The 27,058-nt window shown below is 40.2% G+C and overlaps 1 protein-coding gene across 1 annotated transcript in view; it reads left to right on the forward strand.

Annotated features, from left to right (window-relative positions):
- The window catches only part of RTTN (rotatin), a 178,085-nt gene that overhangs the window by 15,979 nt on the left and 135,048 nt on the right, over positions 1-27,058 (forward strand). The window contains 6 exon segments of the mRNA XM_030552664.1: positions 6,821-6,936; positions 18,095-18,265; positions 19,834-20,046; positions 21,456-21,568; positions 23,836-23,962; positions 26,412-26,537. Coding sequence (XP_030408524.1) covers positions 6,821-6,936; positions 18,095-18,265; positions 19,834-20,046; positions 21,456-21,568; positions 23,836-23,962; positions 26,412-26,537 — 866 coding nt within the window.

The following is a 27,058-nucleotide window of genomic DNA, read 5'->3' on the forward strand; positions in this document are numbered from 1 at the left end:
GAAACATTTAGATTGTTTTCTGTATTGTTCAGGCCTTTTCTTTTTTGATAGACCTAGAACCTTAGGGTCCATTTGCTTTGCCTCCTGGTCCTTTTTATTTTATTTTATTTTTTACTTGGGGCGGCAGAAAATTCAGAGCCGGCCTTGTCTTCTTGCATTTCATTAATGACCTTACTAAAAGAAAGTGGTTATCAGATGAGTTGCAGAAAGGAAGGAGGGTGTCTTTCCTGTAAGAATAGCCTGTCAGTTATATTAGTTAGTCAGTTGAAAAATCCAGGTCACTTTTGACATGTGTTATAGGTTTTGTTTTGGTAAATGGAATATCCAGATAACTTTATCAGGAAAAGTATTTTAATGGGCAATTTATCTAAATTTATTTAGGATATATTTTATATTTTCTATTATCTGCCAGAACAGCAGAAGAAGTCTGCATTTTCATAGATTCATAGTGTTAAATTCTGGCACCATTGAAGGCAATGGCAAAATTCCCCTTGAGTTCAAACGGGCCAGGATTTCACTCATAGACTTTAATGCCAGAATGGATTATGATTATATAGTGTGACATGTAAGACTATTTAATTTATACAGAACAGATACATTTCAAGCTAGTCTTTGGTTTTTGCATGCGGCCTTTCATTTGAGTCTGTCACAGAAAGCCCCAGATTCATAGTACAGTGTTCTCTTCAACCGACGAAACAGCTATGCTTTGGCAGTAGGAGGAAGATTAGTTCCCTTGGATGATGCATAAGCATACATCTGTGCAGCAGTGTGATGGGGGAGGGTTCCAGAGCCCAGCCTGAACCGGAATGTCTTCCCAGTAATTTTTAGCCTCCTGGCACAGCCACAGATCTTGTATGCCAGTATAGATGTACCCTATGTGTCTAGATCTGGGGTGATGTGATTTCTCCCTGCTTTTCTCACCTAGGGGTGATGTAATTTCTCCTTACCAGCCAGTCTAGAGTTGAAATCCTTTATATGGCTTTGTAAGTGGGTTAGTTGTATCTTCCTCTGTCGCCCATAGGGTAGTAATGGAACATAAGTAGAAAACAATTTACTATATTTTCAACCTATCTCAGGACGTGTGAAACCGCATGATCTTGGGACAACCCTTATTTTCCCCCGTCCTCCCTTTCACAACTCTCTACCCCTCTGAGCTGCTAGTTTAGCAACAGTGTCTGAATTGGTCTTGGAACATAATTGTCGGCACAGTTAGTGGTACTATTAATCTAAGATGATATTTATATGCTCTTTATTTTTCTCAACTGGTTAAATTAGTAAGGATTAAATTAAGACCAAATGTGAAAAGTTCTCATCCAAATTTTACACTGTAGTATATTTTGGCCTGCCTTGGGTAATGTAAAGATTATTGGATTTGTAAAGATTTTTATTGGACTTATTAATGTACCACTTTATACTATCTTGATAGTGACGCTATTTGTGTAAAAATATTGAATCTTTAAGTGGCTTTTTATGTTTTTGGAATATGTTTTTAATCAATAACAAAGTTCTTAAATGGTTCTTTTTTTATGGTCTCTAATTTACTGAATATATAATCCAGTATTTAACTGTCCAGAAGCAAGTATCAATTTTGGACCTCCCTGAATCAAAGATCTTAACAGCCACAAAGCATTCTTATGGATCAGTGGAGCAACTACTTGGCCTTTGTTTTGTAGCATGTTTGTAGAATTATGCAGTTCATTAATTGCATTATTTATCAACCTATTTGGAGCTCTCTTGGTTTGAGGAGTTGGCAGGTGATCAGCTTTTTTATTTGAATACCATTTTGAACTACATTGTGGTGTGGGGATGTGGGAAGCTCTTGTTCACTGTATTGAACTTCTTTGGACTAATTGTCAGTAGTTACCAAGTGGACACTAGTATCTCACAGGAAGTAAGGATGTAAAAGGTTAACCAGTAAGCATTAGGCTTACCGTAAACTGACCTTAACCGTTAATCCCCTGCATGCCGACCAGAGAAGACCCAGACCCGGTGGTCCTGTTTATGGCTCTCGTATTTGAGAATGATAGTCAGTTTTGTCTACAATCCCAGAGAAAAGGCTGGTACACTAACTTTGCTATGCTGTTCCTCTTTCATACTGAGCAATACATTTTCCATTTGCAAATAGCGACAGAGATTCCAAACTTTGGTAGCACGACTACTACATTTTCCTTAATCGGTATTACAGCAATATACATATTGATATTCTAAACCCCATTTCACACGGAAGGGAAATTAGGTGTATCATACTTTGCTTCTAAACTTTTTTCTTAATTTTTTGTGGAAGTCAGTTGATGATTGCAGTTATTTCTGCATACATTAATTTACCAAATTTCCCCTTGCCCTTTTAGTAGTGAAGTTTTACATGCTTTCTAACAGCAGTTGGCTCACAGCGAAGAGGTCTGTAAAAGGACTGCACATTTCCACGTCCAGTTAGTTGAAGTAATTTGAAAACCTAAAGAAATCAACCTATACTTGTGACTCCTTAAGTGAACAAGGTAGGGTTACTACTTAGTTTTTCTTGCTTAATTTAAAATTCTCATCACACAAGGTTGAGGAAATGCTTGTCTGCATTAATTTCAGACTTTTAAGAACTTCCCAATATCTAGTCAGTTTAAATGTAATAAATGACTGATAATAAATCTAATACTGTGTAGACATCTTAAATGCTTTAAAACCTTATTTTGCTCTTTAAAAGGCAAAGGATAGTAATTCAGAGTAAGTCCATACTTCAAGCTAGAGTGTGAGTCTCAGCTTGAGGAGGCATATGGTAGCTATAATTGATCTTGTTCACTAAAACTAGAATGTAGCCAGGGCAGCATGACTGTGGGAAGATAAAATATTATCTAGCATTTCTGATCTCTGATGGCAATGCTTGATTGGAGCTAGTGTGAGTATGTCTTCGTGAGCTGCGAATCTCACCCCCAGCTTGTAGCATAGACATACCCTAACTTACTATCCTTTGCCTTAAACCTAAAGAGAAAAATAAGTATTAAAACATTTGATATTTATATATTATTAGATTCATTATCAGTCATTTATCTCTTGTACAACTTTAAACTGAAGTGTAGATGTACCCTCAGTGAAAGGTTCATTTTGCTTTTAACAGTGAATAGGAGATATTTTTATTTTAAATTATATAAAATATAAATACTTCTAGATTGGAAAATTCACTAAGATAAAAGTTAGTTATAAATAAACATATATTATTATAATCTTGATTTATAAAAAGTCAAAGTAAAAATTCAAAGTTCCACAACTGACATGAACATATTTCTGGACTCATTTTTCAGCTGCCCCCCACCCCTTTAAAGAAGTGGTCCCGGTATGTAGCCCAATCTTGATAAGTTTATTTTAAATAACAAATTTAGCTTCATTTAGGGCCTTCTCCTAATAATCCGGGGCTGGCAGTAGCATAGATGCATTTCTAATGCACCAGTCACTAGTATTAAGGAGCCACATGCATATATCCAAACTTAGACTGAGCTCTTATCCCTATTTTAAGTTTCTTTAGGGGAGAGGAGTTAATCTCTTTGGCCTTCCTTTCAAACATTATGGGGTCATTATGCTACTTTATTTGAGAAAGTCCTGTCTGAAGAAATTCTATTCATATGTTTGCCATCAGTGATATCACAGAGCAAAGGTCCTCTACTCTGTACCAGTTCTCGAAAATTTCACACTTATGGCTGATTGAAGGTGCTGAAACTGTGAGAGAGTGGGGAAAGAGTTCATATTAAGAAAGCTTGGCTCTTTTCCATTGATGGTAATACGTTTTAAGGTCTTGGTCCTTTATCTGGTATTGGACTGGATGCTAATATGGAGTATTGTGTGATACTCTCACCATTCTACTTTGTTTAGCAAGAGGACCAGAATATGTTGAATCAGCTGCAGTGTGCATGTGGGCTGCATAGTCATCTCCAGGTAGGGTGCATTGAAATTATCTAGCTTGGAAGTCACAAAAGTGTGGATCACGTTAGCTAAGTCTTTATCTGTGAGAGGTGGGTGCAGTCTCCAGCTAGAAAATGCTCTGGCTGCTGTTGCTATTATCAGTATTCATGAGGTTGTGCTGAACCTTGAGACTTCATTCCACCTTGATGATTGATAATGGAGATGTTTCCTTCGCTAGGTAGTGAAATTGTTGCTTTTGCCAGTTCTTAAATGTTTTCTCTTTCCTTTTCCCACACTCTCACTTCTGTCTTACCTGGGTAGTGTGAACTGACTACTTCTTGATCAGAATTCATACACATCTAGACTCCAGATCAAGTATCAACCCTCAAGGGGCTTACTGTGGAAATGTAGCATTTCACTACTAAATAAACATATGTTTGAAACCATAACTAAGATCAGAAACACTGCAGTGACTCTCCTGAGCTATAATGGGAAACTTAAAATTTAGTGTGTGGACTTCAGGTTTTCTTCCTGAAATACCCTCAAACAAGTATATCACAAAGGAGTGGAAGCATAAGAAAGAAAATGTACCCAGTGAGTCAGTTGCAAGAAGACCTTAAACACTGAGAATGCCAAACCTAACTTAGCCCTACTAAAGTTTTGCCCATGCTGGGAGGCAGAGCCTAACTTGTCTTGTTGAGAAAACTGCATGATGTTGAGTCCACTCCCTATAAATATGCAACAGATAAAGCAGCAGCTGTCATTTTGAAAGCTGCCAGCCTTCCATCTATGCTGCTTTTGTGGCCACTAATGGCTTAGCGGCAACTCTCATGTACAGCACATCTGCAGGCTTGCTATTCCAAGTTTCTTTTGCTCCCAGATTCTCAGCTGTAAGAATGAAGCCCTACCTCAAGGAGTCACCAATAGGCAATCCACATTAAGCAGAATGTAACCTTCTGGTTAATGGAGACAAAGAAAAGGGACTTACAAAATAAAAGAGTAAAAAAGAAGGCCAAAAAAGGAGTGGGAGGTGCGGGGAATGGAGTAACAAAGCGAAAGGTCCCAGGTTGAAGAACAGGAGAGAGAAAATGGACCAAAAAAATAAAGAAGTCTGTGACAGTAGCTTGGGATGGTGGGAAAGAGCATAGCAGAATCAACCCTCTCCCAGCCTTTGACAAAAAATAGGGAGCTGCTATCCTAGTACATAGACTAGTGTGGAAACATGTATTCTATGTTGAAAACAAAACCACCAAGAATGGGGAGATAACTTTCCTACTTTTTCAGGTGGGACGTTTCAGGCATATTTATCCTTGAGTGAAAAAGATCAATCAAATAATATCTCATCCACAGCAATGGTAAAATGTGTCTGCAATACTATAAAACTTTATATGTAAACATTCTCATCCTGTCCTTCCTCATATAGCCAACTGACTTTATTTGGCAAAATTCCTATCCATGGTAAATATACATTAGCCTTTTTATCCAGGAGTGTCTTCTCTGAGCAACTGTTCCCTAGTTGTCATCTCAGCTGCGATTTAAGCAGGTCACCCAAGGTTAGCAATGTCTCTTCACTTACATAAATGCTAACAGCAGGCACAATAATGCAGTAGAAATGTCATTGATGGTAGCTTTTCTAGTATAGGCTATATGTATTAAAACAGTCTGGAAAATACACCTCTATCTCGATATAACGCTGTCCTCGGGAGCCAAAAAATCTTACTGCATTATAGGTGAAATCGCGTTATATCGAACTTGCTTTGATCCTCCCGGAGTGCTGCTTTACTGTGGTATATCCAAATTTGTGTTATATCGGGCCATGTTATATCAGGGTAGAGGTGTATATTAAAGTTTAGCAGCTTCAGCACAAATTCTATTTCCCTGCTTTTTAATTACTGTAGTGCTTAATAATAAGAACTAATATCTTCTTTGTTTTTGGAGGGTGAAGGGGAAGAAGCGAAAAATATCCCTGTAACTCTTCCTTATTAAACATGGTGCTGCTGTATTTAGAAGAAGGAATTTATCATTTCAGTAAGCTGACCATTGTGAATTCAGGGTAATTAAAGAATCCAGGGTGGAATGTGACTTTTTCCTCACAAGAAGTGTGATTGGCTGGCTTAAGTAGTCAGAATCATCAACTAGCATAGGCATGGCCAACCTGAGCCTGAGAAGGAGCCAGAATTTACTAGTGTACATTGCCAAAGAGCCACAGTAATACGTCAGCAGCCCCACATCAGCTCTCCCCCTGCCCAACCCTACTCCCAGCGACTCCCACCCACCAGCAGCCCTGCCAATCAGCACCTCTACCTCCCAATCAGCTGTTTTGTAGCATGCAGGAGGCTCAGGTGCGGGGGTGGGAAGGAGCTAGGGCATGGCAGGCTCGGGGGAGGGGACAAGAAGGGATGGAGTGGGGGCAGGGCCTGCAGCAGAGCCAGAGATTGAGCAGTGAGCATCCCTCGGCACATTGGAAAGTTGGTGCCTGTAGCTCCAGCCCCGGAGTCGGTGCCTATACAAGGAGCCACATATTAACTTCTGAAGAGCTGCATGTGGTTCCGGAGCCACAGGTTGGCCACTCCTGGACTAGCATATGAAGAGCTGTCTGTAGTACAAAGAATGAAACCATGTTAAGATTTGAACTGGTGGGGAGGAGGGTGCCTAGTACTTTTGGTGAATAGTGAGTTCTCTAGTGAATTAACTCTCAAAATGTTCTTTCCAGAAAGCAAAGAAAAAGTAGACGTGATTCAAAGCTATTGCTGGATGTTGCAATGATGACAATCGATGCTAACTGAGTAGCATGAATGCACAAGAAAATTAAATTTACAGATTTTCAGAGTTAAAGTATTCCCTGTCTGAAAAGGGGCTGCACTACTAATATTAAATCATTTATACGCTGTCTACAATTGAACTGCTGTAACATATTTCACATTTTCATTCATAGGCAGTAGTAGAGTGACAATGCAAGTTCTTGAATTACTTTCTGAAGATGTGCTTCTTATTGGTGATGCAGTATCTGAAGATGTTTGGGAGGACCACAGCCTCTTTGGGTTAGAGTTGGTGAGTCTGGAAAATTTCTTATCTTTAGACTTTGGTTAATGGTATTTAGCAGTTTGCCTTTGCTGTAGACATCAGACATTTTCTGTACTGGAGGATAAACAATTTTACTGAACTACCCTTTTTCAAACATTTAAACAGTCCAGTAATTACAAAAAGTTGATATTGCTGGCATGTTCCTCTTATTTTAAACTTTGATATGTATACTCCTCCTCCTCCTCCTCGAAGTATTGAAGTCATGAGAGTTTAAGGCCATAAGAGACCACGAGATCATTTAGTTTGACCTCCTATATGTCACAGGCTGTCAGCACATTAAACCCAACAACAGAAACGAGACTGAAATAAATGAGCCCCACACGGAGAGCATAGGAGGGATCAACATGCACCAGTGCTAGAGGCCTTGCAATGGTGGGGAAATGATTAAATGAGATATACACAGACAGTCCTGGCAAGGGACCCACTCTCTTATGTGCAGAAGAAGGGAACAACCCCCCAAAGTCACTGCTAATCTGATCTGGGGAAAAAATTCATCCTGACCCTGTATATGGGGATCAATTAGACCCAGAGTGTGTGAACGAGAACCAGCCAGCTGAGCATCTGAGGGAGAGACTCCTCGGTGCTAGGACACTGAAGTTTCATCTTTTATAAATACTCAACATAAATTTTGACTTACAACAAAGGGTTACTGAATATCTATTGACAGACAAATATGTTTAGGGATAGGTTGCAGAATATATACATGGATAGTGAACAGAAGAAGACGGTCTTGCTTAAGTGGCGAGATTTCATTTCACTGACTTAGCCTTTAGTAGGCAGGGCCGGCTCCAGCTTTTTTGCCACCGCAAGCAGTGAGGAAAAAAAAAGGGAAAAAGAAAAACCCGATTGAGCTGCTGCCAAAGTGCCGCTGAGGAGGAGGACAGGGAGTGAAGGATCTGCCGCCGAAGGCTGAGGCGGGCCGGTTGAGCTGCCGCTGAAGTGCCACTGCCGCCGACCTGGACGTGCCGCCCCAACAACGGATGGAATGCCACCCCTTTCTATTGGCCGCCCCAGGCACCTGCTTCCTTCACTGGTACCTGGAGCTGGACCTGTTAGTAGGGCTCAGTTCATTTCCCTGACTCCCTCAAGGAGTTAACAATGTCTGGTACGCTACAGCCTTATTCATCCAAAGGGCTCAGCAGATACTCAGAGCTTTTAGATGAAAGGCTGCTGGTTGATCAGTTGAAAACGCCACACTCCAGGTAAATGATTCCAGACTTGCGTCAGGATTTGCTGCCCACATTTGCAGATGTCCCTTGGTCCCCTAGAAAGTGGAGATGGGCAGGCTTAAGGTTGACCAGACTTTATAATAGGGCCCTACCAAATTCACGGCTGTGAAAAACATGTAATGAACTGTGAAATCAGACCTCACCCGTGAAATCTAGTATATTGGAAGGGAAGAGGCAGGACTGGGGGTGCCCCAGCTAAGGGCTCCTACCGTACCCTGGGCTCCAGCTGCTAGTCCCCTCTGGGATGGGGAGCAACAAGACTTACTCTTCCCCTGCACAGCAGCTCTCAGTGGGAAGATCAGACCCATCTCCACCCTCAGCTGCAGGAAGCTCTGGGGTTGGGCAGTAACCCCAAAGCTTGCAGCTGCAGGAGATTCCCAGAAGTGGAGGTGGGTCTTCTCCTCCACCATGCTGATGGGAGCGCCCCAGCTGGGGGCTCCTAGCTGCTAGTCCCAGCCAGATTGGGGCGGGACTTGTTCTTCCCCTGCATGACCGCTCTTGGGGGGAGATCATACTCACCTACAGGCAGTGATGAGCTGCCAAAATATTAACAACTGGTTCCCTCTTCCTCACCCCATGAGGGGGTCGTGTCCCCCCCGGGACTCCTGCTCCATCCAACCCCCCACCTTCCTTAATACCCCCTCCCCCGGGACGCCTGCCCCATCCACCCCCTTCCCTGTCCCCTGACTGCCCCCTGCCACCCCATCCAACCCCTCCTCTCATTCCTGATGGCCCCCCCCCCCCGGGACCCCTGCCCCATCCAACCACCCCTTCTCTTTGTCCCCTGACTGTCCCTGGAATCCCTACCCCTGACTGCCCCCCACCGCTCCATCTAACCCCTGCTCTTTCCTGACTGCCCCTATTCAATCCCCCTGCCCTCTGACCGCCCCGACACTAATCCATCCCCCCAACTCTCCTGCTGCCTGGAGGTTAGGGCTGGGCCAGGCTGGGGCTGGGACCGGAGCCGCTCGGCCAGAGCCAGGGCGCTCTGCTGGGGCCGGACCTGGGGGCCAGGCTGGAGCCGTGCGGCGCCTGGAGCCCTCCTCCCGCTCGCGTCCCTGCCCCAGCTCACCTGCGGGAAGCCGCTGCTTTCTTCTCAGCGCTCCCAGGCTTCCCGTGCGAACAGCTGATTCGCAGGAAGCTGGGGAGGGGAAGGAGAAGCCGGAGGAGCATTCAGAGGAGGAGGCAGAGGCGCAGTGAGGTGAGCTGGGGCTGAGGGAAGGGCAAGGAGCTGCTAGAGCTTTTGTTAATTGTCACTCACCGGTGCTAAAAAGGCTTCTAAATTTAACAACCGGTTCCCGCGAACCGGTGGGAATTGGCTCCAGCTCACAACTGCCTACGGGTACCTCCCCCAGCTGCAGGAAACTTCACCCCCAATCACTTCCTGCCCCCATCGCTCTGCAAGGGATCACTGTACAGGGAGCTGCACCCCTTCTAGATGCAATTATTAGCTTGTTTAAATAAAAATATGAAGAAAGGTCAAGAACTTGACAGGATATTTTCATTGACACTTTACAGCAGCAAATGACATTCAGGATTCAACTCACTGATTGATAGATATGGAGGTGGGGGGGTGGGGGTTGTAGTATAGTGTTCTCAATTGGTAGCCTACGGGAAGACAAGTGAAATTACTTGAAAATGAGTGTTCAAAGTAAATCAAAAACTTCTTTAATCATTACTGCAGTGGATCCTGTGAAAGAATTTGGAAGCCAAATTCTACATGCCAATGGTGTATTTTGTACAAGCTGCAGTGTTTTTCCTTGGATCACGCATCTGTGACAATGATACAGTTCCACTTAGACTCGGAAACCCATAGAAGCAGAAAGAGGGCTGCATTGCTGGGAAACAAAGTTAAAAATCAAAATCCAATTTCATCTCTTTTTAAGAAGATGACAGAGAGTTCTGAGATCCGTCATTTAGCTAGAATGGAACCTGTGGATGCATTTTCAAGTGCTAATATACCTCTGGAGAAACTTGATCATCCAAAGCTGCGTGAATTCACAAAATGCTGGTTGCTTACCAAGTGTGAATAAGTTCCAACAGGACTACCTTCCAAAGGTTTTTGCTACACATTTTGAGGAGATGAAGTCTCAAATTAACTCATGAAATCTTTTTGGCTGAGTCCACAGATGAGCAAGACAACTACGTACTGAATGTTCTATTTGATTTTATTGCTGACAAGACCAAAGATGTACAGACAGGAAAGCTAGCAGTGCTCGCTGACTGCGTTTACTTGGATGCCCTTGCTATACTACAGTTTCTCAAGTGGTAATTAAAACCATTTCAAAATACGGTATGGATTTGTCGAAGTATCTGTTTTCATAAGTGACAATGCAACTTGCATCAAATTTTTCAAATCTGTTTTCCAAGGTCTAATGCCAAATGCTGTCCATATTACATGTAACTCGCATATAATTTTTCTCATCAGTAAGCTGTGGAGTAGCAAGTTTGGTAAAGATGACAAACTGGTCAGCTACATTAAAAAGATCTTTAAACACTGCATAAGCTGCAAACTTTGATACAGGCAGCACATTGCAAAGATGACTGAAATCGAGGAACAAAATATTGTACTCCTCCCAGGGCCAGTAATTACTCACTGGAATTCCTGGTTCTTGGCTGCTGTACCATACAGCTCACCTGAAGTACTACTGAGTTTGTCTCAGAAGAGCTTATACTGACATGGAAAATGCAGATTTTAACAGAATTTTCAAGCCTTCTGAACAATGTTCAGCTGAATGAGCAAGTTCAGTTTGTTGCCAAGAATGCCACAGGACTGATGGACTTAATCACTTGGTTCGAATCTTGGCATGTCACAATCCACTAAGCTTACAACAAGGTAATGAATGTACTATTTTGGGCTGGAAGCACAGTCAAATGAACATCAGTCTGACAATATTGAATTAAATGCCAGTGTTCAGCAGGAGTTTTCTTCAGTAGCGTAGCTTCAGGCAGGGGGGGAGCAGGGGGAGCGGCTGCTCTCCCACTGCGCACAAGTGGCGCCTTTTAAATTTTTGGTTCCTTTTTAATTTTTACTCTGAACAGGGAGCCAGACATAAAAAAAAGGCGCCCCCTGCTGCTCCTGCTTGAACTCACGGGGCGGCACTCCGGGTCTTCGGCAGCATTTCGGCTGCGGGTCCTTCAGTGCCACCAAAGACCCAGAGTGTGTGAAGGAGCCGCCACTGAAGTGCTCGCTGAAGACCAGGAGTGCCTCAGCGGATGGTGCCTTTTTTTATGTCCGCCTCCTTTGTTTGCTCCACCTGGCTACGCCACCGGTTTTCTTTCATGGCAAAGAAGCTCAGACAATACTGCTGCTACAGGGAAGAGTCAAGCGATGTAGCAGAAACAGCTCAAAAGTTTCAACAGCCTGCAGCAGGGCTCCTGAAAGCTCTATGTATTTTTGACACTGCACAAAGATACTTGATGATGATTGATTTAACCTCCCTTAATGTAATTCTTGGCTTTGACAAGAATTGTAGGTTGGAGATTCCTGCTTATAAAAATATCACGAAAGAAGCAGATTGTGGTTTGCCTGCGTTACAATTTTGGAACTCTGTTGATGGCAGAATTTCCCACCTCTCAAGGCTAGATCAGTATTTTCAGGCAGTTCTAATGAACTTCATGGATGCAGAGAGAGCTGTGTCTAAACATGGACAGGTGTTTTCAGTGCAGAGACGGAATGAAGAAAGACAGTGGCTGGATGCTCCATTCTGACATTCAGTTAATGATATTTGAAACAAGAACTTTCTTTTCACTTGCTTTTGTTAACTTAAGGCAGTGGCTCTCAAGTTTGAGGCTACCAATGGAGATCACTGCTCTACAGAACAGCCTCACATGCCCATATCTTCCAATCAGGGAGTGTTATTTGCTGCTGTAAAGTGTCAATCAGTAAAACCTGTCAAGTTCACATGACCTTGCTTTATTTTATTGAAATAAGCTGCTAATTGCATCTGGAAGTGTACATCTCCCTGTACACTTGCGTCCCTCCCATGGCTGCGGAGCGATGGGGCAGGAAGCAAATGAGGGTGTGTGTGTGTGGTGCTTTTTGCAATGGCTGTGCAGGGGAAGAGGAAGTCCTGTCCTTCCCGAGCCTGACTGGAACTAGCAGCTAGGAGCCCCTGACTGGAGCTCCCCCAGCAGCCTGAGGGAAATTAGACTCACCTCTGAGAATCTACCCTTGGCTTCAGGAAGCTTCACAGTTGCTGCAGCACAGAAGTGAGGGTGTACCAGCCTTACTTCTGCTCTGCCTCTGGAGGTGGGTCCGATTTTCCCCGCAAGACCTGCTGTGCAGGGGAAAGCAAATCTTGGCCCTCCCTACTCCAGCGGGGACTAGCAGCTAAGAGCCCTCTGCTGGTGCACTCCGAGCAGCATGGGGGAGAATGGACTCACCTCCACCTTTGGAAGCCTTCTCTAACTACAGGAAGCTCCGCGGCTGCTACCTTCAGAGCACAGCTATGAAAGCGCAGAAGTGAGGGTGGCAATCCTGTGACCCCTCCTCCCCCCCCACAACCCCTTTTTTGGTCGGCATCCCCACAGTTACAATACCATGACATTTCAGATGTAAACATCTCAAAACATGAAATAGACTAATTTTCAGATCCTGTGGCCATGAAATTGACCAGAATAGACTGTGAGTTTGGTAGGGTCTGTTTATAAAGGTTATATTGGTGTTCTTGGTCATAGAATGTGTCAAGTAATATACCTACTGATCAGATGTGACAATCCCCAAGGGAAACATAATTTATTTAACCTGGAGTATGGCAGGGTGCTGCTAGAGAGGCATTAATCCAGAGATGGGCAAACTTTTTGGCCTGAGGGCCACATCTGGATATAGAAAATGTATGGCAGGCCATAAATCCTTATGAAATTGTATGGCAGACTTTGCGAAGAGGCTGGGGATGAGGGATTAGGGGTGCAGGAGGGTGCTCCAGGCTGAGACTGAGGGGTTCAGAGGGTAGGAGTGGGATCGGCCTGGGGAAGGGGCTGGGACACGAAGGGTTGAGGGCTCTGGCTGGGGGTGCAGGCTCTGGGGTGGAGATGAGGGTTTTGGGGTGCAGGAGGGTGCTCCAGACTGGGATTGAGGGGTTCAGAGGGTGGGAGGGGGGTCAGGGCTAGGGGAGTGGGGGATGGGGGCATGGGGTCAGACATGCAGTCTCCGGGTGGCACTTACCTCAAGCAGCTCCTGGAAGCAGTGGCATGTCCCACCTCTGGCTGCTAGGCGGAGGCACAGCCAGGCAGCTCTTTGTGCTGCCCCTGCAGATCCCGGAAGCAGTAGCAGTAGCATGCCCCCCTCTGCCTCGTATGCGGAGGCATGGTGCCAGCCTGGCAGCTCTGTGTGCTGCCCTGTCGATAGGCGCTGCCCCTGCAGCTCCCATTGGCTGCAGTTCCCGGTCAATGGGAGCTGGGGGGGGGGTGGGGGTGATAGTGCTTGGGATGGGAGCAGTGTGCAGACCCCCTGACTGCCCCTACGCATTGGAGCCAGAGAGAGGACAAGAAGCTGATTCTGGGAGTGGGGTGGAAAGCCCCTGACCCTGCTCACCAAAGGGAGCTTGAGGGCTGGATTAAAAATTCTGACAGGCCGGACATGGCCCACGGACCATAGTTTGCCCACCCTTGCCTTAATCAGCTCCTGTCACCCCAGCCCCAATCGGGGGATTGAATTGGGGCTGGGTAGGTAGCTTGATGCTTGTCTGGTAACTGATCACAGCTGCCAGACTTGTTACCAGGAGCTATAAGACTGGGAGGAAGTGAGATCAAGGGGGTGGGATGGGGACAGGGACAGGAGTTGAAGGTCAGGTCTAGACTCAGAGGGAGGTGAGAGTCTCCTAGTCTGTTGCTGGCCAGGCCTGTGGTAGGCCAAGCTGTTGTAAAAAGCCTGAATATAGTTGGAAACAGGTTGGGAACAGGGGACTTGATCACAAATAAAGAGCATGGGCGTTGCACCAGCCTGAAGTGTCTCTGAGAAGAGGGAGAGAAGGGCCAAACCGGAGGGGCAAGGCATGTGCCCCGTTACATGGAGTTTAATCAGTATTTGATTAAACAAAAGTGTGGTGTGTGGTTTTATAAATATATAATTCACCACGTTAGTCATAAAACACACAGTTGAAAAGTATTTTTTTCAGTGAAAAACATGTAATATGCCAGTGTTCAAAAACATTTTTTTGATTTGCTGAAATGTTTATACCCCTCCATGCATGGCAAAATGGTGGATCACAGTGAGCTGTTGACCTCTACCCAAAATGTTTTACTGTCTGAAAGAAAACAATAAATGTTTCAATTAGGAAAATTTTGCTATGATTGCTGTGATTATCAGACTGATCAATTAAATGAAGTAGTTTCAGGAAGTTAATTGTTACATAATTTTAAGTACTATCCTCTTAGAATATAACAAATTGATTTTGTTACTTTAAAGGTTAAATCATTTATTTAAGATCTGGTCAATGCCAGTAATTTTGCTTTTAATGTTTAAATAGATCAAGATGTTCAAACACTTCTGCTGTTTTGTTGAACTATATAGGAAAGTGTAAAGATCCTTCTAGGAGAGGCATGGCTTCATCTGGTGTATGTAAATAGATTAAGGACTTGAAAGATTAATTAGAAACAGTTAAATTGCCATGTGCATAGTATTAGCAAACTGCCATATAGGTGAATGAAATTGAACTAAATTTAAATGTCTAAAACCATACTAAAAGCGGCAAAGAGTTCTGTGGCACCTTATTGACTAACAAACGTATTGGAGCATGAGCTTTCATGGGTGAATACCCACTTGGTCGGATGCCCACATCCCTCGGCCGCGTCCCTTCCTGCCACCATCATTGGCCTGGGACGGCGAACTGTGGCCAGTGGGATCCGTGGTCTGCCGAACCTGCTGATGCGGCAGGTAAACAAACTGGCCCGGCCTGCCAGGGTGCTTACACTGGCGAGCCGTGTGCCAGAGGTTGCTGACCCCTTGCCTAGAGTAAAGGGTGCATTAATAATGTTTACATGCTGGAAACATGCATGTTGTCATTTTATATAAAATTGGCTATGATTTGTATATCCTTTTGCTGCAGAGTTGTTTTCCAAAGTCTAAACTTTCTTCTTTTTTAAATTCTTAAAAGAGAACTGTCCAAATGTGACCCCAGGGCAATACTTTTCCTGAATAGGTTGACAACATGAAGGAACAGCTCTGAGATGTGTGAAGTAGCTTACTCACCCCTGAGTTCATTCTGAAAGCTAATGATGTTGAAATTGTTAACTATTTAAATGCTGATTATCTAGATATTTCTATTAATATTATGTGCTTGTCCCACAATCCCAAATGCCCTTGGATATCAAAACTCCCAGCTGTTTGCTAATAGGATGATGAATCATCTTTCTCTGACCACTTTTATAATATAATTTATGACAAAAATGTGCAGCACACTAAAAACTTGCAGCAGAATAAAATTTAAAATTAACATCCAAATATGGAATAGTGTACTGATTGTTATTTTCATATCTGACCCAGTAACACCTTTTAAAAAAAAATTACTCAAAGTTGATTTAATCAGTTGATTCTCAAAATATTGCAGAAATCAGGGCCTTGTCATAGAGTTTGAATTTAGTTTTCAATTGAGTGCACAGAGCTTTGCCTTTAACTGTAAAAATGTCAACAGTTGTGAAATGTTGCTATTGTAGCATTCACCTCTTAATAATTTTAATTTTACAAAATTTAAAACATCTGACACTAAGTGATGGTAACATGGCTGTAAATAATTATTTACAGGATCAAGTCAGTGAATGGCAGATTTCCCATTGCTTTAACCTCCTGGAAGCTAATGTTTTCAGTTGTTCAAGCACAGTTATAACTGAGCAATATTAAGTCTATTCTGAAGTCTCTTTATTGGAGATTTGATTTCCAAATAGTTTTAATCCTTTGACTAGATATTATTTGACTTGGATGAATTTGCTCATGTGAAAGAAACAGATAATACAGTAGGAAGAAATATTTCTTTACACACATCCGCAAGAGCACTTCTGTTCTGAACTGCCAGCATCAAGTCCTGAATCTTTGTTGACTAAAAAGAGCCAGGCATGTTAAATTTCATGTTGGAGTTTTGATTTGGTTTAAGTTCCAGTAGGGGTTTCCTAATTAGGAAATATGAAACTGAACATGCAGAATAGGGGAACAAAAAGATTTGCGGTAAGGGAACTGTCTTATTCCTGTCTTTGTTGTTGGACCTGAGATGATGATTTTGGGAGACCAACTGTTCAGCTTGATTTTCTATTTTAGTGCTACATCAAATGAAACATCTTTATCTTTCACCAGGACTTTTTTTTAATAGTGTATGCTAAATAAATCTATTAGGCTTCGCTTCTTGAAAAGTAAATGGTGACTTGAAGTCTTTTATAAATCAAGTTTTGAGGACTTCAGTAACTCAACCAGAGGTTATGGACCTACTAGAAGATTTGATGGTGAGGTTCTGTGGACTGCAATGTGTCGGATGTCAGGCTAGGTGAATTATGATGGTCCCTCCTGGCTTTACAAGTGTATACCACTCTATAAGAGTCTTTGTTTTGGATTAGTTCTGGGGGAGTGTCTCTTGTGACCCAGAAATTTCCTGGGCACTTAGTCTTTTGTATTTTCCTTGTTTTAGTCACAGCTTGACAGCTCTGTGAAAAGAGATCCTATTTTTTTTTTTCTTATTTCAGATTCTCTAGAAGAGAAAATTGATTTTGGTAATCCCTTCAAGAACTAGTAGTGGATGCCTCAGTACCTACTTTTGTCCTCTACCCATGTTTCTGTTCCCTCAGTCTTTTTTTGTTGTTGTGTTTCTGGTTCTCATTGGTGTTTGGAATGCTTCCCAATTGTTTCTAATGTAGATTTAATTAGTGTGCTGTTTTCCTCTTCCAAGTCAGTAATGTGAATCTAATTTATTGGAAAATAGGGGGCCTGATACTATAAATTGTCACAGGCTCAACTGTTTGTATCACTAGCAGGGATATGACTGTTTTTTAGGAGTAATAATTCTTGATTCTACCACTGAGTTAAAATACTCTTCTTATGTTCCTAAACCAGGAAGTCAAGATACTGTATTAGTGAGGCAAGGAGAAATACATTTTCTGTATTTTTTCAGATGAGTATGAATCCTTTTCATCTGACTATATAAGAACTCTGGACAGTGTTTACTTTGGAAGAATTATTGTTCTGTTCAGTTATATAGCTAGGTATCAGATACTGTTCCCACCTTCCAGATTCTAGCAAACCAAGCTTTACTAACGGTTCACAGTTCAATCCATTCCTCTCTCTCTTAACATCCAAAGAACTGATTTCATTTGGTAGTGATCTCCATTCACCAGTGATTCTATCCATTCCTCTTCTGCGCTAGACTTCTAAGCAGTTCTAGAAATCGCTTATTGTTTCCTGGTAGGGCTAGCAGACATAACAGAAACTTCTGATGTTCTCAAGACTCCCTTTTTTACTTACTAGGATAAAACAGACATTCACAGATTTAAATTAGATCCTAATGTTTCTAGTACTGAAACAGACTTCAAAATGTGTTTATGCAAATATTACAGAGTGATAGAAGATCAAAACAGGATGTATGAAATTCTAATTAGATTATTTTTCTTTAAAAAATAAAACAAAAACAAAAAACCCCCATCAAATCCCCAAACTAGTGTACAGAATCTCTAAGATTTGTTCTAGAACTTTTCAGCACATTTCTGTTTAAATGCCAAAATACAGTTCAACTTGTGTTATATTTTTTAATAATATAAAGAATAATAATAGAATGTTGACACTTTGCTTAGTTGTGGTACTTATATAAATATTTCACTTTTGTTCTTGTAAAGGTACTGCTCTAATAGAGAATGATTGGTGATGATGCTTTCTGTTGATAGGAATTTATATTGTATCTTTTCGTTTTCACTTGCAGAAAGATAAGCTGCTTATGGTCCTGGGTTCACTTGGAGAAACCATATCCTACCACAAAAGTAACATCAACTCAGAGCAGCCTGAGCTGATGTTAGTGCACCACAGAATGGCGTTTATTAGCATTTCACTTTTCACCGTGCGACTATTACAAACACTTCTCCCTGTAGAAAAGGTGAGGGGGAAACAAAGTTAGTAATGAACTGAATATTGTTCATGCTCTGGCAGTTGGCCATTGGAATGTAGGGTGGAGCAGCATTATCACGTAAATAGTACTTACTCTTGAAGATTGTTTATTTCATCGTGACTGCCACTAGCACTGTGCATTGATTATAAATGCATCATTTCCAAATACCGTTACCTGGAATCATATTAGATCAGTAGATTAGGTTATGCAGGAAAAAGATTTTAAATGACCTAATTATGTGATTGGCTTACAAAAGGTTTATTTGCTTAATTGATTAACTGGTAAGTCAGTTAAAAGGATACTTATACAAAAGCATAATTTTATCAAGGCCATGTTTTTCAAGCTATTCCAAGAGTTGTGTGGTTTGCGAGACTATGCTGCCCTCTGCTGGTTAATAGCAAATTGAATACTGTTCAGATAGAATTATTTTTGCTTCACTTGCTGTATAAAGATAATTGAACTTTTGCTGATGCTTAGACCATTATATGCCATGATGATACCTTATATTTTGCAGTAACCTTAAAGTTTTACTGTTTGCAAAGAATAATTACGTCATGATAAACAGCTCTGCAATTATCTATAAATTGTAGACAGTCTAACAAATTGGAGCTCTATTTAGGAGTGGAGTCTTTAGAAACCTGGGAAGTTTTTGGTTTATATTTAATAACTTGTCTCTACTTAAACAATTTTTCACTGCTTTGTCCTGCAGCGTAACTTTGGTTTTTTTCAGAAGTTTTGTGACTTAACATTCATTGTCTAGGAGGATCATTTAACTGATACAAATATGAATTACCATGAATTATATTGTACTATTTAATGTATATGCCTTCTCTCTAGTCCCTAAAAAATGTGCATTTATATCAGTTTTTGTATAAATACTATTTTCATTATTATCATTTTGTGTTCAGCAAATGGTTTTTTGTTTATTTTTTATCTTGTGTACTGACAGGAGTTGAGCAATATAGCTTTCAGACTCTGAATTACTAACTGCAGCTGAGTTACCAATTATTGCAATCAGAGCAAGTTCTCATCTGGTAATATGTTGCAACATCATGCAAATGTAAAGCTGCAAGAATTTTAGGGATTATAAAGATACCTGTAATGATAACATTATAAAGGGCAAGAGGCTCCAGAACTAATTGAGTCTATGTTACCATCTGGTAGTTACTCATTAGACAAAATTTAACAAATTAGTGGAGGATCCAATCCCATGGCTGGACTATATATATAGTCCTTTTAGGAAAAACCGAGGGGAACCTATAGGTGTAAGTCTGTGCTGAAGTTTATATATGTATAATATATAATATATAATAAACTTCAGCACAGACTTAAACCTATAGGTTCCCCTCAGTTTTTCCTAAAAGGTCTCCATCTGCAGCAGATGATTTGCTCAAACTTGTGTAATTTGGAAGTCACTTTTCAGATCTTCTGTTTTTAAAAAAATGCTAAATAGCAGCACTGAGGATTGCACTGGTTAAATAATTCAAAAGTTAAATTTAATAGCTAATGTTTATACTAATTTTTCCCTTTTTTCCCCCCGATCAACTTTTCTCAAGGCCAACAAAGTGTTACCAGAGAGCTTGGTGACTGCTTTATTTCTTCTTTCCTTGGACATGCCATTCTCCTTGGAATATCCAAGTATTCATGAGTCGGTGGCAGCCTATTTGGAGCAGATGAATTCTGAGAACTACAGTATTTATAAACAAGCTGCAGAGGCTGTTCATTCAATTGAGTGCACCTGTAACTTTATGATGGATGTCCATAAGGAGGTATTGAATTTTGGTATACAAACTATTCTGAAAAGCCTTTTGAAAATTAAAAACAAACAAAAAACTAGAGAGCAAAATATTTAGGTGTGAGAATATTGATGTGTTGATATGTGTACTTATCTGACATGAGGGTAACAATCAGTTTCACTTAATATTAACCACAAAGTTGAGAAAATCTTGCAAATGCAGGAGGAAAAACTAAGGGGGTATTGCTGTGTGAATTTATAAGCAGAAAAGTATGAAAGTAAGAGTAGCATATTTTAAAGGAAAAATGCTGTAAAGTAATTGTGCACTATTTGAAATAACTTAGAACATTTTATATTCCAAGCAGTCCAGATAAGATGGCACTAACAACTAGGTAAAGACCTTTGAACTCTCATTATGCTGCTAATTTTGAGAGAGAGATCATTGTTGTCTTCATGTGTTTTATGGACATTTGCTCCATTAGGTACTCTATTCCTTGTCTCCTTGTTAAGGACATAAATGTGTTTTATAGAATTAAATGATTCCAGTGTGGTACTAACATGTCCTTTTCCATGACCCAGTGTAAAGTTGTTCCTGTTTGTACAGACTACTACATTCTTTGTTCTATTAATAAAGCCAATAGAGAGAGGTTACATCAGGCATAGTACCAAAGAAGTCTAATCTTATTTCTGGACAGAAGTATCATCATGTGGTTAGATTGCTGAGTTCATTCATCAGTTACATACACAGATTCAGAAACTGAATTTATGTCCTTTTACTTAACATCCAGCTTAACTAGCTCTTAAAATTTAAAGTTTTAAATGATTCATATTTAATACCTAACTCGAAAGGGTTAGCCTTAACAAATGTACAGAAATATAATATTTTGTGTTTTGATGAGATTAATAAAGTTAGTTCTAGTACAGATAATCTGGATTAACAGTGTAATACTTTATAGAACCCCAGTTAAGAAAACACATATTGATCTTTACTGTTGTCTTGAAGGGCATATTTCATAATTAAAATAGCTTAAATATTAAGGGCTCAGGAATATTTTGAAATGCTCTGATGTGTTATGGTCCTAATGCCGCAAAATGCTGGGAACCCGCTGTTCGTATTGACATTAATGGGAATTGAGGAAGTTCAGCACCTGTGAGGTATTTAGCAGCCCACAAGATCAAGCCCTAAATATGGGCATTTGTACTCGTTAACATGGACAATTGATCACATTGTTGTAATTTGTTTTTAAAAGTATTTAATAGTAACTGTAACTTGTTATCCTGGTTAACCACGTGGAATAGTGTTATTTTCATTGCAGAGAGAGATTGAGCCTGGTAATTGGTGGATTCCACAGAATTTTCTAGTACTCAGAATGTATAGAAGTAGCTTATTTTTTAAATTAACATTAATAATTGCCTTTTTTATTTATTTATTTTTTTTTTTAGGGAGAAAAAAATTTCTTTGAACTAGTGGAATTGGCAGATCAGGCCCTAAATAGTCTTCCTTATCATCAGCACTTTCCCATGCTTCAGGAAATCATCCACATTTGCTTGAATATGTAAATAAATTATTATTTTAAATTATTACTGTTTGAGGAAGTACACTGTTTTCTTTGTACAGAAGAACTGTGTCCCATATGTTGCAGGTGAAGTGTGGGATGTTTACTTGTTCTGGATTACGGTCTTGTTCCCATCATTAATTTATCCAGCCATATCTTAAAAGAAAAGAGCTGTGCAAAGTTTTGTCACTAAACTAATTACAAAAAGGGATAGAGCATTTGGATTTTTTTTTAAAGGCATTTCACATGTGTTTTTGAAGGTCGAAGCCACTATTTTAACGCTGACATTATTTGAAAACAGATTAGAAAGTAACTTTAAGGAGACTAGTTTAAGGACATCCTGGCATAATTTTGCATTTGAAGCTTAAATATGATAATGAGGAATTTGGGGAGTAACCCTTAAAACTTTTCTGGTAAACCTTCTCACTCCTGGGTTGTTGTCCCTCCTTCCCCTTTTGACTGACTTCTGCTCTGATCGCCATTTTGGATATTTTCCAGAGATGATTTTTTTTTTAACTGCAGTTATTCTAGCATAATTTCTAAAGGAAACTCTTTCTTGTGTTGTAAATTCCAATGGGAGCTTATTTACCAAATATCTCTTTTAAACGTACAATAGGTGCTAGTCTGTGGTTCCCAAAAAGAAGATTCTGCATTGTAGTCTTGGTATGAAATTCAAATCTCAGGTGGCTAATTATACTTCAAAATTCTTTTCATGGCCAGCGGGTATCAAAGACTGAGGGATGCTGTGCCTCCGCAAACAGCCTTGTGTGGTCCTGCTCATGCTCTGCCCCACAGACCACCTCCTGCTTCCTGTTGGCGTTCTGCGGCTCTACTCCATGGCTGGAGCCTCGGGTTGGGGCTGGTGCTCGCCAGGGACTCTGGGCAACGGGAGCTGGTGCTTGTGCTGCCTGTGCACCTACCAGCCCAGCATTCCGGGTCTTGGGCTGGGGAGGCCTCTGGCTGCTTGCCTAGCGCTCTAGGGCTTGTGGAGGGGCTGCTCACTTAGCGCTTCAAGGCTTGTGAGTGAGGGGGCATACCACCCACCTGGCGCTCCGGGGCCTGGAAGAGTGCCATGCACTGGGGCTTAGGGCACTGAAGCAGTCCTGGGATGGGGGTGGGGTTCTGGTGGCAGGTAGGGTGGGATGGGTGGGACATTGAGCAGAAGGGGTGGACCAGCCTGGGGACTAGCCTCCCTGAGCCCAAGATTCACCCTCTGCCCATGATTATTTTCATTTTCACATATGTAGTTCATTTGGAAAGCTGTGGTTTCTGACAGTTGTGAGCAGGCAGGAAACAACACATTTCATAGTCCAGAGAGACATTTCTCTTCATGCTGCCTGACAGAAAATGTGAATTCCAGTCCTCTATTTTCTGCTGTTAATTAGGTTTATATCTGATAAATGTTTATTACTGCTAGTGGATTTGCTACTACCTATTACTGTTAAGGAATCATTTTAAAAAGTTGTGATCCTTTTTTCAGTATCCACTGCAATTTTGAGAAGTATTGACTGCCAGATTCACTTTTGTTTCTGGTCATTTTCACTTCTTGGTCCTTATGTATTAGTGCAATGTCATTTCAGCTGTTAGCTCTTTTAGGAAAGGTTCACTTATAGAAAAAGTTTACTGAAAGTATTAATAAAGGCACAAACATATTTTTCAATCTGTATTCAAGTAATTGATTTACATGTTTATTACTGCAAGTGGATTTGCCCTACCTCTTAGTGCTAAGCAATCACTTAAAGTTGTGCTCCTTTTTTCAGTATACATTGCAATCTTGACATCGACTTTGTGGTTTTAGTTATGTTGGCTCACTTATATGTACATTGTTTTGATCACGTGCCAGATTTATACAACTTAAACATAACTAAAATGTGAAAAATATCACAATATTTATATATTTTTCAAATTCCCCAACCAGGATTGCTAGTCTGATCATCTGTAGTGCCACATTATATCAAGGTAAACTTAAGTGAAATGTTCACAGATGTGAATATCAGTATAATAAGTTGCAGTTTTACAATGTTGGAGGAAAATTCAGAGTGGCCTCTGAACTCTCTGTCTATTGAGTCATTTCCTCTTCAAGATGATGACCAACTGTACTTTAGAAGGAACGTTGCCTGTGTGCCCTGCAGTACACTGGATGTCATGATAAATTTTGTAGAAGTCCTCCATGTCTTACTCTGTAAAACAAGCATGTTTATCAATATGGTACAACAAACCGTATAGCAGCTAATTTATCTTGGATATTTAACTGTTTCCACTTGTAGCTGGAAGTCTGCCCAGGCTAACCCATTGCTACAGGCAGAGAGTCAGAAGGTGCTTCTCCATCTGTTGTCCCATCCTCTGCTGAATATAAAAGCTGAAGCTTACCATTGCTGTCTGGAAATTGTTAAGGTTAGAGCTACATATGGGTTTTGTAATGTTTTCTTTGAAGAAAATGTGGATTTTTTTTTTTTGTGGTCATTTATCAGTGGTTTTACAGCTTAGTCTGTTTCCAGTCTGCTATATATTGGTCTGGATTTGAAGATTGATGTTTTACTTGTAAAAGAGTAAAGTTTAACTGGTTTGGCTATAAATCATACTACATATAGTGGCTGGGATTCATATTGTTTGAAAAATCGAAATAATGTGTTTAGGTTTTTTCCAAAAACCCTCTCAATAGCCTGCATCTCATTAATTTTACCTCCCTTATAACAGATTAAAATGTGATATTTAAATTAATTTTAGATCACAAATGAGTTATGCAGTCTAATTAGCTTGGACAGTGAGGCTAGACTAGCGAAGTTCACTTTTGTTTCTGATCACTTTCCCTTCTTGATCCTTGTGCATTAGTGCAATATCATTTGAATTGACAGCTCTTCTAGGAAAGGTTTATATATAAAAAGCTTACTGAAAGTATTAATAAAGACACAAACATATTTTGTGAATCTATATTCAAGTAATTGATGAAGGATCTCTTTAGACTAACAGATGACCTGAAAAAACAACATAAATTCGTTTGTGTTCTTTTTCTTCTTTATGACTGAAATAGCCTGTTTAAAGAGTTTTTAATTTAAGACAAGTCAACCTTTTTGTTTACATGTTTGTACCTAATTTTCCTTTAAAAATATCAGGAATATTAAATCTTATCTCTTCATTTTTCTGTGGTTATGTTTTATGGATAACTCATACATATGGCTTGATAAGGAGTTTCTTGTCCTTTAGCCAAAGGGGTAGAGTTGCGACTTCCTTAAAATGTAGCTGTAGTCTGAAAAGTGACTAAGTAGACTTCGCAACTTCTTACCTAAAAGCTTACTTCCTGCTTGTTGTTGAGCTGTATTTGTTCACTTTAGTGACAAATATATTTTTACTACTTTTTACAATTCTGTCTAAATGTTAACTCTTCCAAAACAACACAATAACAGGCACAGAGAATTATGGATTTTTTTTTCCTCTATGAACAGAACTGTTTCCTAAATTTCAGTCATTTATATTAGTGCAATCCAACTGAAGGTTGTACATGTGTGTCACTGAGTGATTCATTTAACTTATAATATCTGCGTTACTGGGGCTGATGCATAAAATAGACAGAACACTAGTTGAGTTTCACAGACAAAAGTTAAAAATCAAACATCCATTGTACTTGTAAACAGATAGAAATCCTTTAGACTCAAACAAAAAACCCCTCAGTTCCTGCCTCAGAGAGATCTCTTTGTCTTCCGTTTGCACAGTGCTTGGCCTGTGGACCTTGTATGTGACTTAGGTATCTAGGCAGTACCACAATACAAATAATATTCAAACTATTATTTTTAATCACTTTTCACAGTCCAGAACCTGTCCCAAATGTTTGCATTAAATATATATTCACAAAAAACAAAAGTTTAAGGAGTTTGAATAAAATCAGGTAACTTCTCAATTGTTTTTTATTTTCACTTTCATAGTATCTGTGATGTCATAATCCTACTAATTCTCCACTTATCAATCATCTAGGGTAGACAAATCTAATTTTTGATGCAAACAACAAAAGGACAAAAACTTTTCTCCAGGTCATGATATATATATTTTAAAGAATAGTATTCAATCTTTTCATTTGTAGGGTACCTTTAAGAAATTTTGGTGAAATTCTGTGCCTATTGTAGTTGATGGTAGTAGTCCATTGACTTCAGAAGAGCCAGAATTTCTTCCTTGGTCTTTCTTCTCTCTCTCTCCCCCTCCCAATCCGCCCCCAAATGTTTTCTAATACATGAATTATATTTGTCTAATCTAGCTTCTGCAGCGTTTGGGAAAATACCTGCATACTGGATGAGATGCATATTGTATATTTAGTTTATCTGATTCTTTTTACTAAATCTTCTTTTAGTAACCCTCCTCTCCCCCAGTTTTATATTTAGGAATTTCACATAGACTATTTCAGAAAGTTTGAAATGACATTCAACCTTTAAAAAAAGTTCATGAAGGATCAGCATCTACAGCCTACTTTGCTTGGGATTCTCAGTGAGGAGGCAAATGTGTCTACTTCCGTAGCGCTCCGCTTTCAGGACTGTGGTCCTCTGAAATGCTCAGGAAATGCCCAATTAACCTCAAATGAGAATTGAGTTACCAAGTTGTCACAGCAGAAAAGGGGGAAAGCAACAACCTGTAGAGAATAAAATAATTGTAATGACATATAAATGTATGAAGCAACAGTAGCACCAACATTTATTCCGTAGCTCCTGAATGTTTATACTTTGCATGGTAATTGGGGCCATTTTAGCATAATATGCTCAAATCCTTATCCCTGGAGTGAGAAATAGCATCTGCAAGATAAGGTATAGAAATGGGAACTTACTTGAATTTTGGAATTAACCATTTACTTTTTTTCTAGGAATGTTTGGGTATCCATAATGTCACAACACCTGTATCTTCAATTTGTCATGGAGTTCACTTTCTTCTCCATCCAAAAGTTTTATATGAAATCTCTGCATTTGGCCTCCAGGAGTCCAAAAATGAGGTACAATATTTAAAAAAATCTTATGGGTTGGCATTTATGCATGAAAGAATGGTCCATCTCAATATCGTTAATGGTGTTTTCAGTCTTGGGAGATGGAAAGATAATTTTAATTTCTCTTCAGGAATTTTAACAAAAGAGTTTAAAGTACTTTTTACTGAGAAAGTAATAATAAACCGAGAAATAAAGTTAATAATTTCACTGCTTAGTTTCTTGCATACTGAAAAGCTGTATATACAGAGAAGCTGTGCAAAGGATTCTTTCCTGTACATGTATTAACATACAGATGAAATTAATCTGGTTTATATCACTAGATAAAAATCTTCTCTAATGCATTGATTTTATTGGGAAGATACAGTAAAGAGGAATATGTTTTGTTTTGTTTAATCTTATTATCCTGACTAGCAAAATAATACTCTAAGTACTAGCTTAACAAAGTCTTTGAAGTGCATATAAAGTTTAGTGAAGTAGGTAAATGGATATCCTCTGAGGAATAAAAACAATATTTTTTAAAATTTTGGGTA

The sequence above is a fragment of the Gopherus evgoodei genome, chromosome 2 (assembly GCF_007399415.2).
Source record: "Gopherus evgoodei ecotype Sinaloan lineage chromosome 2, rGopEvg1_v1.p, whole genome shotgun sequence".
NCBI lineage: Eukaryota > Metazoa > Chordata > Testudines > Testudinidae > Gopherus > Gopherus evgoodei.